The 14,573-nt window shown below is 42.4% G+C and overlaps 1 protein-coding gene across 5 annotated transcripts in view; it reads left to right on the top strand.

The window, feature by feature from the left end:
• Positions 1–14,573, top strand: part of lrrk2 (leucine-rich repeat kinase 2) — a 234,783-nt gene that overhangs the window by 176,164 nt on the left and 44,046 nt on the right. For all 5 annotated transcript variants that reach the window (XM_070897488.1, XM_070897489.1, XM_070897487.1 and 2 more), the window contains 6 exons: positions 1,071–1,272; positions 5,473–5,561; positions 6,790–6,977; positions 10,616–10,770; positions 11,749–11,901; positions 12,331–12,522. In XM_070897488.1, coding sequence (XP_070753589.1) covers positions 1,071–1,272; positions 5,473–5,561; positions 6,790–6,977; positions 10,616–10,770; positions 11,749–11,901; positions 12,331–12,522 — 979 coding nt within the window. The remainder of the gene's footprint in view (positions 1–1,070; positions 1,273–5,472; positions 5,562–6,789; positions 6,978–10,615; positions 10,771–11,748; positions 11,902–12,330; positions 12,523–14,573) is intronic.

The raw sequence follows: 14,573 nt of genomic DNA, 5'->3' as shown, positions 1-14,573 counted from the left end.
TGCACAATCTTATCATACTGGGCTTATTATTCGAGTACTTTAAAATTTGTGTTCCAATAAACTTCCTATCATAAATTCTCTCTTTACATTCTTCCAAAAAATGTACTAAATGCCATATGATGACTGCAGAGGGCATTGTTTAGTCACTGGAGCCCTAGTCTCCAAAACATTTTAGCTTTCTGCTTTCACCCAGTTTAACAATGTTGCTGTAACCCTTTAGAGTTATGAAGGATTTTCAGATTTGAGAATGTGCCCTGTAAAAACAATGTGTATTTCTGATCCTGCACATCAATTACAGAATAGTAGACCCTAGGAATAATTAGAAGGCAGCAATCTAATCAAGTAACTCAGAGCAAATATTTATTTGCCAAAATGAAGCTCGTGTCGTTTATTATCATCCTCGGGTTTTTGGGCATTTTATTTATAGTAATGACAGCAGCTCTTTGCATACTCAGATTCCTTGACTCAAAATTACTTTCACACAGAGAACAGGCTTGTAGGTTTATCCGAAGGTCAAGGAGAATAATATAATAATATTCTTGGAGGAAATCATTTTTAATATTATAGATTTTTTCCCCCACGAATCACCATTTTGTCACAGTGGAAAATAGTCCTCTGAGGTTAAGGCTTTGAACCTATTTCAAGTGAAACTTGTAGTGAAGTCACAGCTAATTACAGTGCCAAACATATAGGTGATTGCGTGTCAAATCTATGGGAACAACCATGGGTGTCTCTTAATTGTATGCATCCTCCTTATTTCCACACAAGCAGGTATTTTTGCATAATCAAAAGAACCTTTAAAAGTTAAAGATTAGGCATAAAAGTACACTGAAAAACCACGGTGAAAGTTGTCGCAAATTATGATGACAAAAATGTACAGTAATAAAGAACTTTGCTAGTATCTAATTTTAAGTGAGTTCACTTACTTTTGCATGCAAAATTTCCATTCTTTCTGGTCTAGTTTCTGGTCTAGTTACTATTAATACTTGCTTGTTTTAATTGGTCACTTTCTTGTTGCACTTTCTGATTTGACAAACCAAGGTTCCCATTTTTAAATGCTATCTTTACAGATCAGGGACCAACCAGTAATGGGTCAACTAATCCCTCATAGTTACATGGAGCTGGAAAAGAGGATTATACAGGAACGAAAAGCAGTTCTAACAGAATTCCCAGTAATTCATCAGCAGCGGCTGTTGGAAATAGTTCAAGAGAACCAATTACAGTTGGATGAAAATGAACTGCCCCATGCTGTTCGCTTCCTCAATGAGTCTGGTATTTGTTTAATTCTCATGTCTTTAAATGGCTGTATCAGCAATCAAATGGTCTATTCAGCAGAATTATATTGCCTTGTTAATTTTGTACATGTGACGGGAGGAAATGTTTGTGCATGCAAAAAGGGAAAAGACTCATTCCAAGTGATACAATGGAATAAATGGATATTTGTGTGCAGAATAATAATTGATTTCAATTCAACTGTTTGTTTTGTTAGAACAGCCCCCCATTTTATTTCTATGGCTGCGAATTTACGAACCGTGACGGGCAATGTCAGTGGCAGGTCCCAACCCCGCTGCTGGCTCTATCCCGGCCTCTGAAAAGCCTGCCCAGCGTGTTTCCTGGCCAACTAGAGGAAGCGGGTCTAGTGACGTCACTTGATGACTCATCATCAGTCGGTTTCCTTAAAGGGACCATGGCCAACTTCATTTTGACATTTGTGCTGTCTGTGTTCTACAGTATTGAGGTGCTGCAAACACTGACAATCACTGCACAGAGGTGCAGGACTGCACCAGGTTTTCCCATGACTCCCTCCACATGCTTATGGAGGGAGTCACAGCACACAGGGAGGTCCTCTTCCCTTCCCATGGGCGGATGAGACCTCCCTGGGGGAACAACTCAGCCTGGTTACACATTGCAGAGGAGGGTACGAGCATGGATGTGGTGAGGAGGACCTGGGAGCAGTGCTGCAAACCTTTCAAAGATCTCAGTAGATCACAAATCGTTACTGCAAAGCCACACTCAACCTCATCCTACTGTGCCACTCATTACATCCCCATCACTCTGCCTTCCCTACCCTATACCTGCACATCCTTACTCACACCAACTTGCCTTGCCTCCATCAAACCCTCTATCTACGTTTTCACATCCCATCTCACTATCAGCTCCTCACACTCGCCCGCATCCTAGTGCAATCATACCAACTAACAACACACAATGGGTGTTTTATGCAATGTTCATGTAAAGTTTCTGTTAATGTGGTATCAAACATTGAAACCTTTATTTTCAACACTTTGCATTCTTGGACAGATTTGTATGCATCTTTGGAAGTGACTTAGTGAGTTCCAATGAATGGTTAGACATAACCATAGTCCTCCACAATGGTATGTGTATGAAAGGAATGGCTTGGGCATTGTAGGGATGCTTTAATGTGTTGGTGTGGGGTGGTGCCAACCTGCCGCATCATGTAGCAGCCAGGGTGTAGACGCCAAGTGAAGTAAATCTGGCCATGGTGAGGTCATTCCTGGCCTCCTGGGCAGCAATGTGTTCAGGTGCTGATGCTGTGTTCTGTGCAGCATTAGTTGATTGCGGAGAAGGTTGGTGGTGGTGTTGGTGATGCTGGTGTTGGGGCTGATGGTGGTGGAGTTCTGAGGGCCACGGTGAGAGAGCTTCAAGGGAACACATGCTGATAGTATGGATGGCAGGTGCAGGAGAGATGACAGGAGCAATCTGTCAATGGTGGGAGAGGTAATGACGCAGACTGGATGGAAACTTGTGTAAAGACTTGCAGCATCCTGAATCTGCAGTGGAAGTGCAATTTAGAGAAGCTAGTGGTTGAGGGAACATATCTCATTCAACTGGGTGGTTTAACTTCACATTTGAAGCTGTCCACTCATCAGCTGATTCAATGGCTACTGACCTCCCGCCTCAGCTTCACAGACAAGGTCTAGGCACAGTGGAGAATCCAAAAAGCTGGGAAAAAAACCATTGATAAGTGGCTGTAAACAAGCAACTAATGATCTTAATGGCCTCCCTACAGCTGCGTGTTGGGTCTGCTCAACCTTGATAGACACGACATTTGGGAAAGACGATTAGTGGCGGGTTCACAGCGGAGTCCTGCCCCGCTGGGAAAAAAAACACTTTCCCACCCGACTCGCCACCGATCGCGCCCACTGAACCCCCACAAAATCCAGCTCTTAGTGTCACTTTCTCTCCTCCCTTGGGTGTCATCGTAGTTTGCACTCAACTGCTCTCTTGCTGATCTATTAAATAGCTTATATTTATCAAAAGGCAGATATGATTGAGAAAACAGTGAGGACAGTTGTCTGATTCTGACTGATGATAGCACTCTTATGGTCCACTGAGAATGAACAGAGCTCGGACTGTATGTTGGTGGGAATGTGATGCCATCTTTCCCATAGCCTAAAATTCCTTTTATTGATATCTTTGGGAAGACTGAGGTCATGGGCAAGAAATTCAATACATTTGCGCCTCCCGTTAGCGCCCCCGAGGGTGGCGTGGTGCAGACAACGATTCCCACCATATTGGCCGGGTGTTTAGTGGCGGTGCTACGGCTTTGCGCGCCAATCACCTGTGCCGGGAGTTTGTGACGTCATCACCGTGCACATCGCCCTGTTAGCACCCCGACACCGAAATTCACTTTCATCCCCTGCAGCAGTGCCGGGCGGAAACACTGGCAGCTGCAGGAGGCACGGGTCGGGCAGCCAGCCGCTACCGGGTCAAAAATTAAAGGCTTTGTGGCCGATGGAAATTACCAAGAAACTTACCTTGGTTTTTCCGCTGCTGCTCCGTTTTCTTCGCGGAAGTCCTGCGGGGCTGATCACGCGGCACTCCCACTCCATGGTGGTCCAGGTAGGTCCATTTTTAATTTGCAGAGTCTGCAGCGTGGGCCCTTCCCTTTAAGGGAGCGAAGGGCACCTTGGATGCGGCAGCACTGCACGGTCCAGTGTGCAGCGCTGCTGAGGGATCCACCCGTTAGCACTCCAAGAAGGAAGTGGCATGCTTAATTTAGCGCTTCACTTTCTTCCAGGGGCGGTAACCCAAATTTTTTGAGGGGTCAGACGTCACGTCTGGGGCCAAGTCTCGCGCCTTCCAATTGTTACCACCCCCAAACAGGGCGATAATGAATTTCACCCCCATTGTCTTTCAGCCTAGCCATACCCTCACCACCAACTCCATCCTGTCCTTGGCCACTGTCTTAGGTTGAAGTGTTCATACCACAGTGTCCTACTCGACCCTGAGCTGAGTTTCTGACCCCCATATCCTCCCCGTCACACAGACTCTTGACTTCCACTTCCACAATCATTTGCTTCTGCTATCTTAGCCCATCTGCTGCTGAATCCCTGCTTTTATCACCTCTGGCTCTACTACTCCAATTCTACTACAATTCCTAATCATCTCCACCCACCAGAAACTTCAGCTGATCCAAAACTCTGCTGCCTGTATCCTATCCCACATCAAGCCCTGCTTGTCCATCATGCCATCCTCGCTGACCTACATTGATTCCTGGTCCCCCAACAGCTGAGATTTTAAATTCTCATTCTCGTGATTAAATCCCATAATGGCCTCATCCCTTTCCTTTTTCTGTAACCTTCACCGAACTCCTCGAACTCTGGCCTCTTGTGCAATTCTTCTTCCTTCACCTCACCATTGATGACCATGATTTCAGTCACTTTGGCCTATAATCTCTGGAATTTCCTCCCCAAGTCCCTCTGGCTCTCCACTTTGCTCTCCTCCTTTAATCCTTAAAATCCACCTCTTTTGCTGACCCCATCTAACATGTATCTTTTATGGCTCTGCGCCCACTTTTTTCCTGGTGTGTCTGTGAAGCACCTTGGGACATTTTTCTTTGACATCACCAATCAACCAATGCTACCACTAACATGTACTGTGTAAATGCATGTTAGTAGTGATTGATGAGTGATACCATAGAATTAGAATTTAACGATGTCCGATGTCTGCTACCTTGCTTTCTCTCAACAGTTTTAAAATATCCAACAGTATAACCAGAAATGAGGGATACCAATGAATCGATAGGTACCTTCTTAGCTGCCATTAAGAATGGTCAGGGAATTCAGTTGAATACACTTGCTTTCACTTCTCCCATTCATGCCAATTTGAAATTCACAGTGCTGTATGTATAGTCCATGCAGATAAGACTGGCTTAACAAAAAGGAAAACAAGGTCAATGAATTAGCAGTGGAGACCGGTAATATACTAGATGGAATGTGCATGTTCATGATAGCCTTTTTAAACTGAAAAGGCTTTGTTTGGTTATGTAGCTGCATGGAATTCAAAATCTCAGTATAGAAAATTATGCATAATATTGGGAGAAGAAAAAACCAAGAACAATGTTTTGCGACACATTCAAGCAAATACCTTCAGCTTTCATTATGATTTATTATTGTAGGCAGGGTTTTAAATATTGAATTATTTTAAAGGTGAGTGTTCTCTTTACAGGTGTCTTACTACACTTTCATGATCCAGCTCTTCAGCTACGGGAACTTTATTTTGTAGATCCACAATGGTTATGCAAGATGATCGCACAGGTAAAACCTTCAGATGTTTGCCTTGAAATTATGCTGTACAAGTAATAATGTGCAAAAGCCCTATTCAGTCCTGTGGAGTTGCTTTGTCTGTTATTTTAACTGAGGCACTTTGTTAAACGTTCATACACTAATATTTATAGAGCGTAATTTAACGGGCTTGGATTTTAAGAAGACATTAACACAATTTTACCTTTAAAAGCTAGTATAAGTAGTGAAATCCGTGAGATTTAGTTGCAAATGATTAGTTCATTTTTGTAGGTCCACACGTTGTCCCAGTAGTTCACCAGCAAAGTATGAACGCATGGAGAGCATGATGGAGTTTGGCATTATCATTGTCTTTAACCAAAGGTTGAGAAAAAAGACAGTGCACAATGTCCCTGATACTTAGTTTTTATCTTTCAAAACAAGTTTATTTGTTTGTCTCATCAGACCTACCAGAGCAATTTTTTAAATACATTTCCTGTTCCGTGTTATTGTCCAGTAATTGTGCAGAAATATGCAAATATTCATTACACTTTCTTGCATTTCTGAATACTTCTTTACAAAGTCTGGATAACCTAACTTACTTTTGTTTAATGAATAGTGTTACATAGTTCTCAAAAGGTCAATGAAATGTGACATGGTATATAATCTCTGATTTGTCAGAAATATTATAGGGAACATGATAGAGACATAATGGGTTTAGTGCATAGTGATTGTTGTGGAGAAATCGTTCTTTCTCCCAAGCGGACCCACTGAGATAGAGGATTGATGCCCGATTGAATGATAGACTCCAGAGACAGGTTAGAAATGATCTTTATTCAAGCATGTGCAGGGGAAGAACCCTTCTCGATCACTCTTGAGAGGGACTTCATCAATCCACAAATCAACAACGTTTATATACAGTATTATTTGGCAACCTTAGAATATTCTTGCCCTTTTGTGGTCATTTCAAATGCAGCTGTCAGGCATCCTGTCTATAGTTCCAGACAGCTTACTCCCTACTGTCCTTGGAGATTATTTTATTAGGTGTTGTTAACTCTCTTGAGTTCTGCCCTTGGTTCCTTTATCAGCCAAAACCGTCCCTTTCCCATGAACTCAGCTGCTGCTACAGTTGTGGCTGTTAATTATTTTTAACCCTTAGTGATCTTGGTCTAATTTCATCAGTTATTTTTGAAACACTGATTTCATGTGGAAATCTTCCAAAATATTATAAATATCAACCAGAGTGCATGCTTTTTGAATTTAGATTGTGACTGTTAAAGCAGCAAGTTTTCCAAAGCATCCTTGTGGAATTATTTACCGATCAGATGTTGAGAAGTTTCTCTCACAGAAAAACAGTTTCCCTCAGAATTATATGTCGCAATACATAAAGCTACTGGAAAAATTCCAAATTGCATTGCCTTTAGGAGAGGAACAACTACTTATTCCAAGCAGGTAACTTGCGATCCAAACTATTAGTCACCCGCTGCTAAATCCATTAATTATCATTTGTGTGTAAAAGGTTAAGTAAATAAGGACAAGATGTACTTAATGGTATACAGGTACAGCACCTAAAATCCGGGACCAAGGCCGTTCCGGCCTTCGTGTTTTTCCGGACTTTCAAATGTGTTTCTGATGTCCAAAGTCCAGAAATGCCCGAGTCCAGGTTCGGGTAATTCCGGATTTCAGAACGCCAGAAGCTTGTCCTGAGTCCGGAAATGCCTGGGCCCAGGTTCCGATATTTCCGGTTTTTGGACGTCATTTTGTAGTTCTTCTCTTCGCAGGCCTTGTAGCCGTCGCTTCTTCGCAACACATGGTAAGTCTCCCCTTCTTGTTTTTGTACCTGTATGTTTTGGAAGGTAGTCTGATGCCCTGTGTAGTATTTGAATGCAAAGTACAGTACTTGAATGCAGAGTTCATAGGAACATCCCCAGGGTTAAAAGAGGCTTCTATTTTTTTTCACCATACTAATGTAAGCTTCCTGACCTGTATCTTTTGCTACCATATTCAAATTTGAAAAGGAATATACAGTACTCAAAGCATGAAATATAAAAAAGGTTTTTATTTGTAAAACAGTAAAGTTACAAAATATAAAACAGTAAATGAAGGCTTTTATTTGTTAAACAGAGTAAAAATAAACCGGTACAGTTACAATTGGCTGGAGGTTGTGCTTGAGGTAGAGGGCTCAGCTTTGATGTCTGGGGCTGTTGATGGGCCAGCAATAGGCTTATCAAATTTGGAAATTACTGGTGTAGTTGCTAACTGTAGGTCTTGGGCCTTCTGATACGAGATCTTTTGAAAGATATTTAATATTGTTGTTTGTTTAAATAATTTGTGCTTTTCTTTCACTAATCTTTCTCGAATTCTGTAGACCTGCAGTATTTCTTCTTCACTTATGAAGCTTTGTTGCTCTAAGGCGTTAATTAATTTTTGACAAAGATTGATTGCTTTGTCAATGGGCACTTTTTCGTCTTGATCACAGGCATCATCATCATTCTCACTGCTTTTATCCTTTTCTTCTGGATGCAAAACCCTGAGATGATTTCTTCATCTGTCACTGCATGCACAATGGGAGCATTGTTGTCTATGTCCATGACTTCTATGACATCGTCCTCATTCAATTCCTGCGCAGCTTCGCAAGGCAGCCCTCTTGCATAATCTAAAAGTTGAGCAATCATTGCTTTCTCCCTGTACTCACGAAAGCCTTGAAAGTCCTGAGGAACATCATCTTCAGCAAACATAGTTGATGGCCAAATGTTATACCAAGCATTGACCAAGGTGTCTGCAGTTACCAAGTTCCAGGCATCCGCAGCTGCCCATATGGCACCCTTGATAGAGGAAGCTTTTGAGAATGCTTTTATTCCCATGCCTGTGTTCACAACATTAAGCAAACACCTCAAACTCGTTTTTGTACAGACACTTCATCGATCTCAAAATTCCTTGGTCCATTGGCTGTATCAGTGATGTAACATTTGGAGGTAAGTAGATTCCATGGATATTATCCTTTACCAAAAGCTCAGCATCGGGATGTGCTGAGCAATTGTCTAGCAACAAGTATATTTTGCAGTTTTCCTCAAGGCCAGCTTCCGTGCAATGACCACGCGCCTGAGAGACAAAATGCTTCTCAAACCAGTTCAGAAAGATTACCCTGGTTACCCATACTTTCTTATTGGCGTAATAATGCACTGGCAATACTCAAACTCTTGAGTCATCTTGGACGCTGGCTTCTCCCAATGACCATAAGCTTACGCTTGTGTCCCAGTCGCATTTGCAGCAGCGAGCACAGTCAACCTATCCATGGCGTCTTTAATACCTGCTGGCTGCGTTTCTTCTGCTGCTGCTAATGTCTTTCGCGGTACGCAGCGCCAAAACAGTGCTGTCTCGTCAGCATTGTACATTTGCTCAGGTGAAAGGTTTTCATCAGCAATTAGTTTGATGAACTTGTAAATATAATTTTCAGCTGCCTCATGATCTGCTGAGGCTTTCTCACCACATACTTTCAGTTGTCTGATGCCATGACGCCTTTTAAATTTGGCTAGCCAACCAGAAGAGTACTCGCATGGAGTTTCAATCCCCAATTGTGCATGGAATATTTTAGCTTGTTGCTTCACCATTGGGCCAGACAAAGGAACCTTTTCACTTCGCCTCTATTGCCACCATTCCATCACTGCTCGATCCAAATCATCACATTTCGGCTTATGCATACTTTTTCCTCTTGTTCATTTCCTTATGAACATCACTTTCCGCATAAACCTTCATGAGCTGTTCTTTGTTTTCTGATGATCTAGATGGTGGAGAATCCAACACCATGTTCCTCACTCAGTCTTCTCACCTGAAGCACCTCTATCTAATCTCTGGAGTAACACCACTTTCTTGGCAATTGAAAGTGAATTATGCTTCCTCTTTCCTTTATCATTGGGGTATCTGTTGGCCTTTTTGACATGTTTGCAATGACACAACACAAATTCACAATCTTTACCTGTGCAGATCTTTAAATCGGGAAAAACACCACAGCGGTTGAGTCAGGTTGGGTGGGGTCTGATCATGGGATGTAGGTGGGTCTCCTCATGGGGTGTATGTGTGTCAGCTGGGGTAGCCCTATAATGTTTAATGCCACTTTTTTTTTAAATGCTGAATTTAAAAGTGCATGTACAGCACAGGTAGTATTTTTTATTACAGGTACAGGTGTACAAACTTAAAATCGAAATCTGGTTGGGTGAGGTCGGGTCAGCTCCGTTCGGAGTGATGGGGTGTGGCGATCCGATCGCGCGGTTGCTGCTTTGGGGAGCTCAGTGTGCTGTGCAGAGTTTGATTCTGGCCAGGGACTTGCGCGCTGGAGCTTGGTTGGTTCTGGCCGAAGGGATTTGTGTGCTGTGCAGAATTGGTGCGGACCCAGGAGCAGTGGTGCGGTGAACCGGTCGGATTGGCATTTTTATTCGTGCAATTTTTGTCACTGTACAGTAGTTGGATTTCATTTTTTGACTTTTCCCTGGGCCTGGCTGGCGGCGGTAACGGTTTGGCAGGGTGTCCGGATTCCGGAACATTTTGCGGATTCTGGACAACCCTGCCACAGATCGTTCCGGAACATTCTGGATTCTGGAACTCCGGATTTTAGGCGCTGCACCTGTAACAGGTGGCTTGATAGTTAGGCAACAATTTGCTGTTCTAAACCCAATATACATGAAAGTGGTGCAGGAACATGAATAGAGTAATTACAGTATAACCACAACATTAAAACAAACTTAATTATTATGTGTACACTGTGTTCTCATGGAGTTACATAAGTGCAATTCTTGTGGTTTTAATGTGCTTTTTGTAATACAGACATTGAGGATGAGTAAATGTCTAATTCTTTATTGATCTTTGTAACCAGAAGTATTTATGTTATGCTGCTGTTTTTGTAGTTTTCCATTGTCACCCAACTATCTTTAAAATATTTAATCAGATTTTAACCAAATTCTGGATGTTACCATGTGCAGTTAAGTAATTGCTACGCAAATTGCTTTATTTTTAAATCTGGCTTTCAGTACATTTATTGCATGAGATGGATACACCTTATTGCACACTTTCTAATTAATTAATTTTTTTTTTAGCTTGCCTGATCAGAGACCTGTAATTGAACTCCCACATTGTGAAAACTCTGAATTGATAGTAAGGCTTTATGAGATGCCATATTTTCCAATGGGATTCTGGTCCAGACTTATCAACAGACTGCTGGAGGTTTCTGCTTATATGCTTCGTAGACAAGGTAATGGTCCGTTACTTTTTGTTGACTCTCTTCTATTGATGATGACATTTTAAAGAGTGGGGAGGTCACTGGGCATTACGATTCTGTTGAATGACTAGTAGAGAGAGCACTGTTTCTTCTTTGTTTTTTTTATTGTTCCTGGGATGTGGGCATCACTGGTGTAAGGTGACTTTTATTGATCATTGTAGTCGTCCTGTTGCATTGTGGTGATTGTGGTCATATAATGGTGTTAGAGGAAGAAAAAATATTGACCGAGTGACTATGAAGGAAAAGGCGATATATGTCCAAGTTAGGATCGTGAGCGTTGGAGGGGAACTTGGAGGCGATCATGTTTCCATAGTGTTGTTGCTCTTGACCTTGGTGTACAGGTTGCAGGAGAAAGAAGGTGCTTCTCGATGTAACTTTGGTGAGTTGCTGCAGTGCGTCCTATAGATACTGCAGCCACTGTGTGTTAGTGGTGGAGGATATTGAATATTGAATCCAGTGACAGGATGAATAATTGAATAATTGTAACCTCACTTGGTTGGTGTTTGTTCCAGAATTCCAACTGTTTCTTTTAGTTTGCCTCCACAACTAATGTGTTGAGACATTTTGACATGAATATTTCCTTTACACTGCAGCATTTCCTTTGTTCACTGCTGGTATTCCAATCTTTGTTTTGAACTAGAATATTGACTTTATTAATAATATTCTCAATTTGATAACCATGTTACTGGAATTATCAAATGCATTAGGAGTGCAGCTCAAAATATCCAGGAATCTTTTAACCTTCCTGGATTCAATTATGTTGTTAATTCAGCATGGCACTTGCTGATTATGAAATGAAGGGCTGACTAGAAACTGCTGACTGAATGTAATAAATACCTGTAATATTTAAAAGTTAGGATGTTTTGCTGCATGGATAGGAATGATTAATACACCACAGAATGAATAGTGTACCTTTCCTTTTTAAACAAAAAACAAACTATGATGTTTCAGATGTAGAGAAACCTTTACGTCCTAATAGGACGTATTGGAGACAAGGAGTCTACCTGATCTGGTCACCAGAAGCATACTGCCTAGTGGATTCCGCTGTATTGGACAATAAACCAGAGAGTATTCTCAAAATAACTGTTCCATGCTGCAGGAAAGGTAAGCTGCTATTTTCCAATAATTTTCATTCAAATTTCTTTTTGCAGGGCTGGGAGAGAATCTTTAGGTAATGTTTATCCAATTCCAGTTGGGTGTACAGGCCAGTATTATGTATCATAAGTAAACAATTTTCCTCCAAGCTATTGTGAGGGCAACTGCAGTAGGAAATTAAATACTATGCCAGACCAGTAATCTTGGGTTTTCTCTCGAGGCATATTGTTGGGGCACTTTGCTGATTTTCACCTTGTATCTAAATTGTCCCGTTGCCTGTCTTGGTAGGGGTTAAGTGCAAAGTAAAGAAATATATCCGATACATAGCACAATGCTTTGTAGGTCCGTTGAAATTATGTTTAAAACTCCTAAAATTGCTGTTTTTTTCTGTGATCACAAAATTGTTACTTTGTTTCTGTTGCATAAAAAAACGAGCAGGGTTCGTTTTGTTGGGCCAGATTGTGGATCACATTGATTCTCTGCTGGAAGAGTGGTTTCCAGGTCTATTGGAGACTGATATAAATGGTGAAGGAGGAACTCTTTTGAAGAAGTATGCCATGTATAGCTTTGAAGATGATCAAGAATGCCAGCAGATTCTATTAGACGACTTGCTAGATGTAGCTGAAGAAGGTATTAATTTCTATGAAATTATTAAGTCTTAATAATTAGCGTTGACACCAGGATGTCAATTAAGTATAATTTTGCATATTTGAATTGTGACAAGCATCCGTAGTAAAATTGTAGATCGTTCCACTCCAAAATTGTACTGGGCTTGGAGAGAACATTTTGAATTTCAACATTGCCATAGTGATAGAAGCAATATGAAATGATTATAAGTATTACACAAGAAGTGTTTTGCACAACACTGAAGTGTATTGGCTTAAATGCATTCTAAATATAGTGTATTACAAGCAATATGTTAAATAAGTGTAATACTGATATTGGTCATATTTTCAGCTGGTTTACTCCAGCAATATTGATGAGACAAACTGTAAAATGTCATTTGTAATATTTAAAGTGTAATTTAATTGTAATTTCTCCATTAGTTACCATACAAGATTATCTCCTCAATCTACTGTAAATTATTTCTCATTTAGATCTGCAGTAATGATGCCATCAGCAATGAAATCTCTTTTAAATGTAATAATGCATCGTTCATGGAGTGCACTGAAATTGGTTTCCGTGCACCGAGCTGCTCCTAGCATAAATCAAACTGAAATTAAAATAGGAAGTGCTGAAAATCCAAAAGGAATGAAGGTTCAGGAACAGAATAATTAACCAATCTATTTGCCTGTCTTACTGCTGCTGTACACACTCCCAGGTTGGTCATCAAGTCCTGGCATGTTAGGAGCTCGCATATTACTTGGAGAATAAGAATCTAACTGGGGTAGAGAAGCGAAGGGATCAGGTAGTACAAATACACAAATCATTAAAAGATGCGACGCAGGTTAATAAGGCCATAAAAAAGCAAACCAGCACCAGGGTTTATTTCTAAAGAGATAGAATTATAAAGTAGAGGCGTTGGCCCCAAGTTTCCACACGCGGCAAAACAGGCGCCCCTCCGAGCTGGGCGCCCGTTTTTAGCGCCTAAAACGGCGCCTAAAAAAAAACGCGCTATTCTCGAGCGCCTTGCAGCTCCATGTCTGCCTGGCGCGGCGTGCAGGGGGCGGAGCCTACCACTCGTGCCGATTTTGTAAGTGGGAGGGGGCGGGTACCATTTAAATGAGTTTTTTTCGTGCCGGCAACCCTACGCGTGCGCGTTGAAGCATTCGCGCACGCGCAGTGTGAAGGAAACATTGGCACTCGGCCATTTTTGTAGTTCTTTGCAGCTGTCCATTTTTTATCATTTTTTAATAAAACCACATTGCCCTTCCATAATCAGCACTGAGGCTTCTTGCAGCAGTGAGAAGGCTGCAGGAAGCCTCAGAAGTTGAGGCAGCCGTTTCCCGACGGGCCCGACCGACGGCAGGGGGGCCTCGGGAATGGCTGCCTCAACTTCTGAGGCTTCCTGCAGCCTTCTCGCTTCCTGCAGCCTTCTCACTGCCTCCTCCCCGCCGTCGGGAACGGCTGCTGCCGTCGGTCGGTCGGGCCCTCACTGCATTTCCCCCCCCCCCCCCCCCGCGGGAACGGCTGCTGCCGTCGGTCGGTCGGGCCCTCACTGCATTTCCCCCCCCCCCCCGCGGGAACGGCTGCTGCCGTCGGTCGGTCGGGCCCTCACTGCATTTCCCCCCCCCCCTCCCCCCCCCCCCCCCGCGGGAACGGCTGCTGCCGTCGGTCGGTCGGGCCCTCACTGCATTTCCCCCCCCCCCTCCCCCCCCCCCCCCGGGAACGGCTGCCTCAACTTGTGAGGCTTCCTGCAGCATTCTCCCTGCCTGAAGCACTTTCACACAGGTAGGAACATGGTTTATTTAATCTTTTCTTTGCTTATAAATTTTTATTCAGTTTGGAATTATTTGTATAATATTTGTATAAGTATAACTAAGGATTTATTGTAGAATTTAATGACTTCCCTTCCCCCCCCCCCACCCCACCCACCCACCTCGTTCCGGACGCCTAATTTGTAACCTGCGCCTGATTTTTTAATGTGCGGACAAGGTTTTTTCAGGCCTACAAAAATCTTCACTTGCTCCATTCTAAGTTAGTTTGGAGTATGTTTTCACTGTGGAAATTTTCAAATCGGG

This window comes from Pristiophorus japonicus, chromosome 13 (genome assembly GCF_044704955.1).
Source record: "Pristiophorus japonicus isolate sPriJap1 chromosome 13, sPriJap1.hap1, whole genome shotgun sequence".
Taxonomy (NCBI): domain Eukaryota; kingdom Metazoa; phylum Chordata; class Chondrichthyes; family Pristiophoridae; genus Pristiophorus; species Pristiophorus japonicus.
This window is presented reverse-complemented; position numbering and strand designations above follow the sequence as displayed.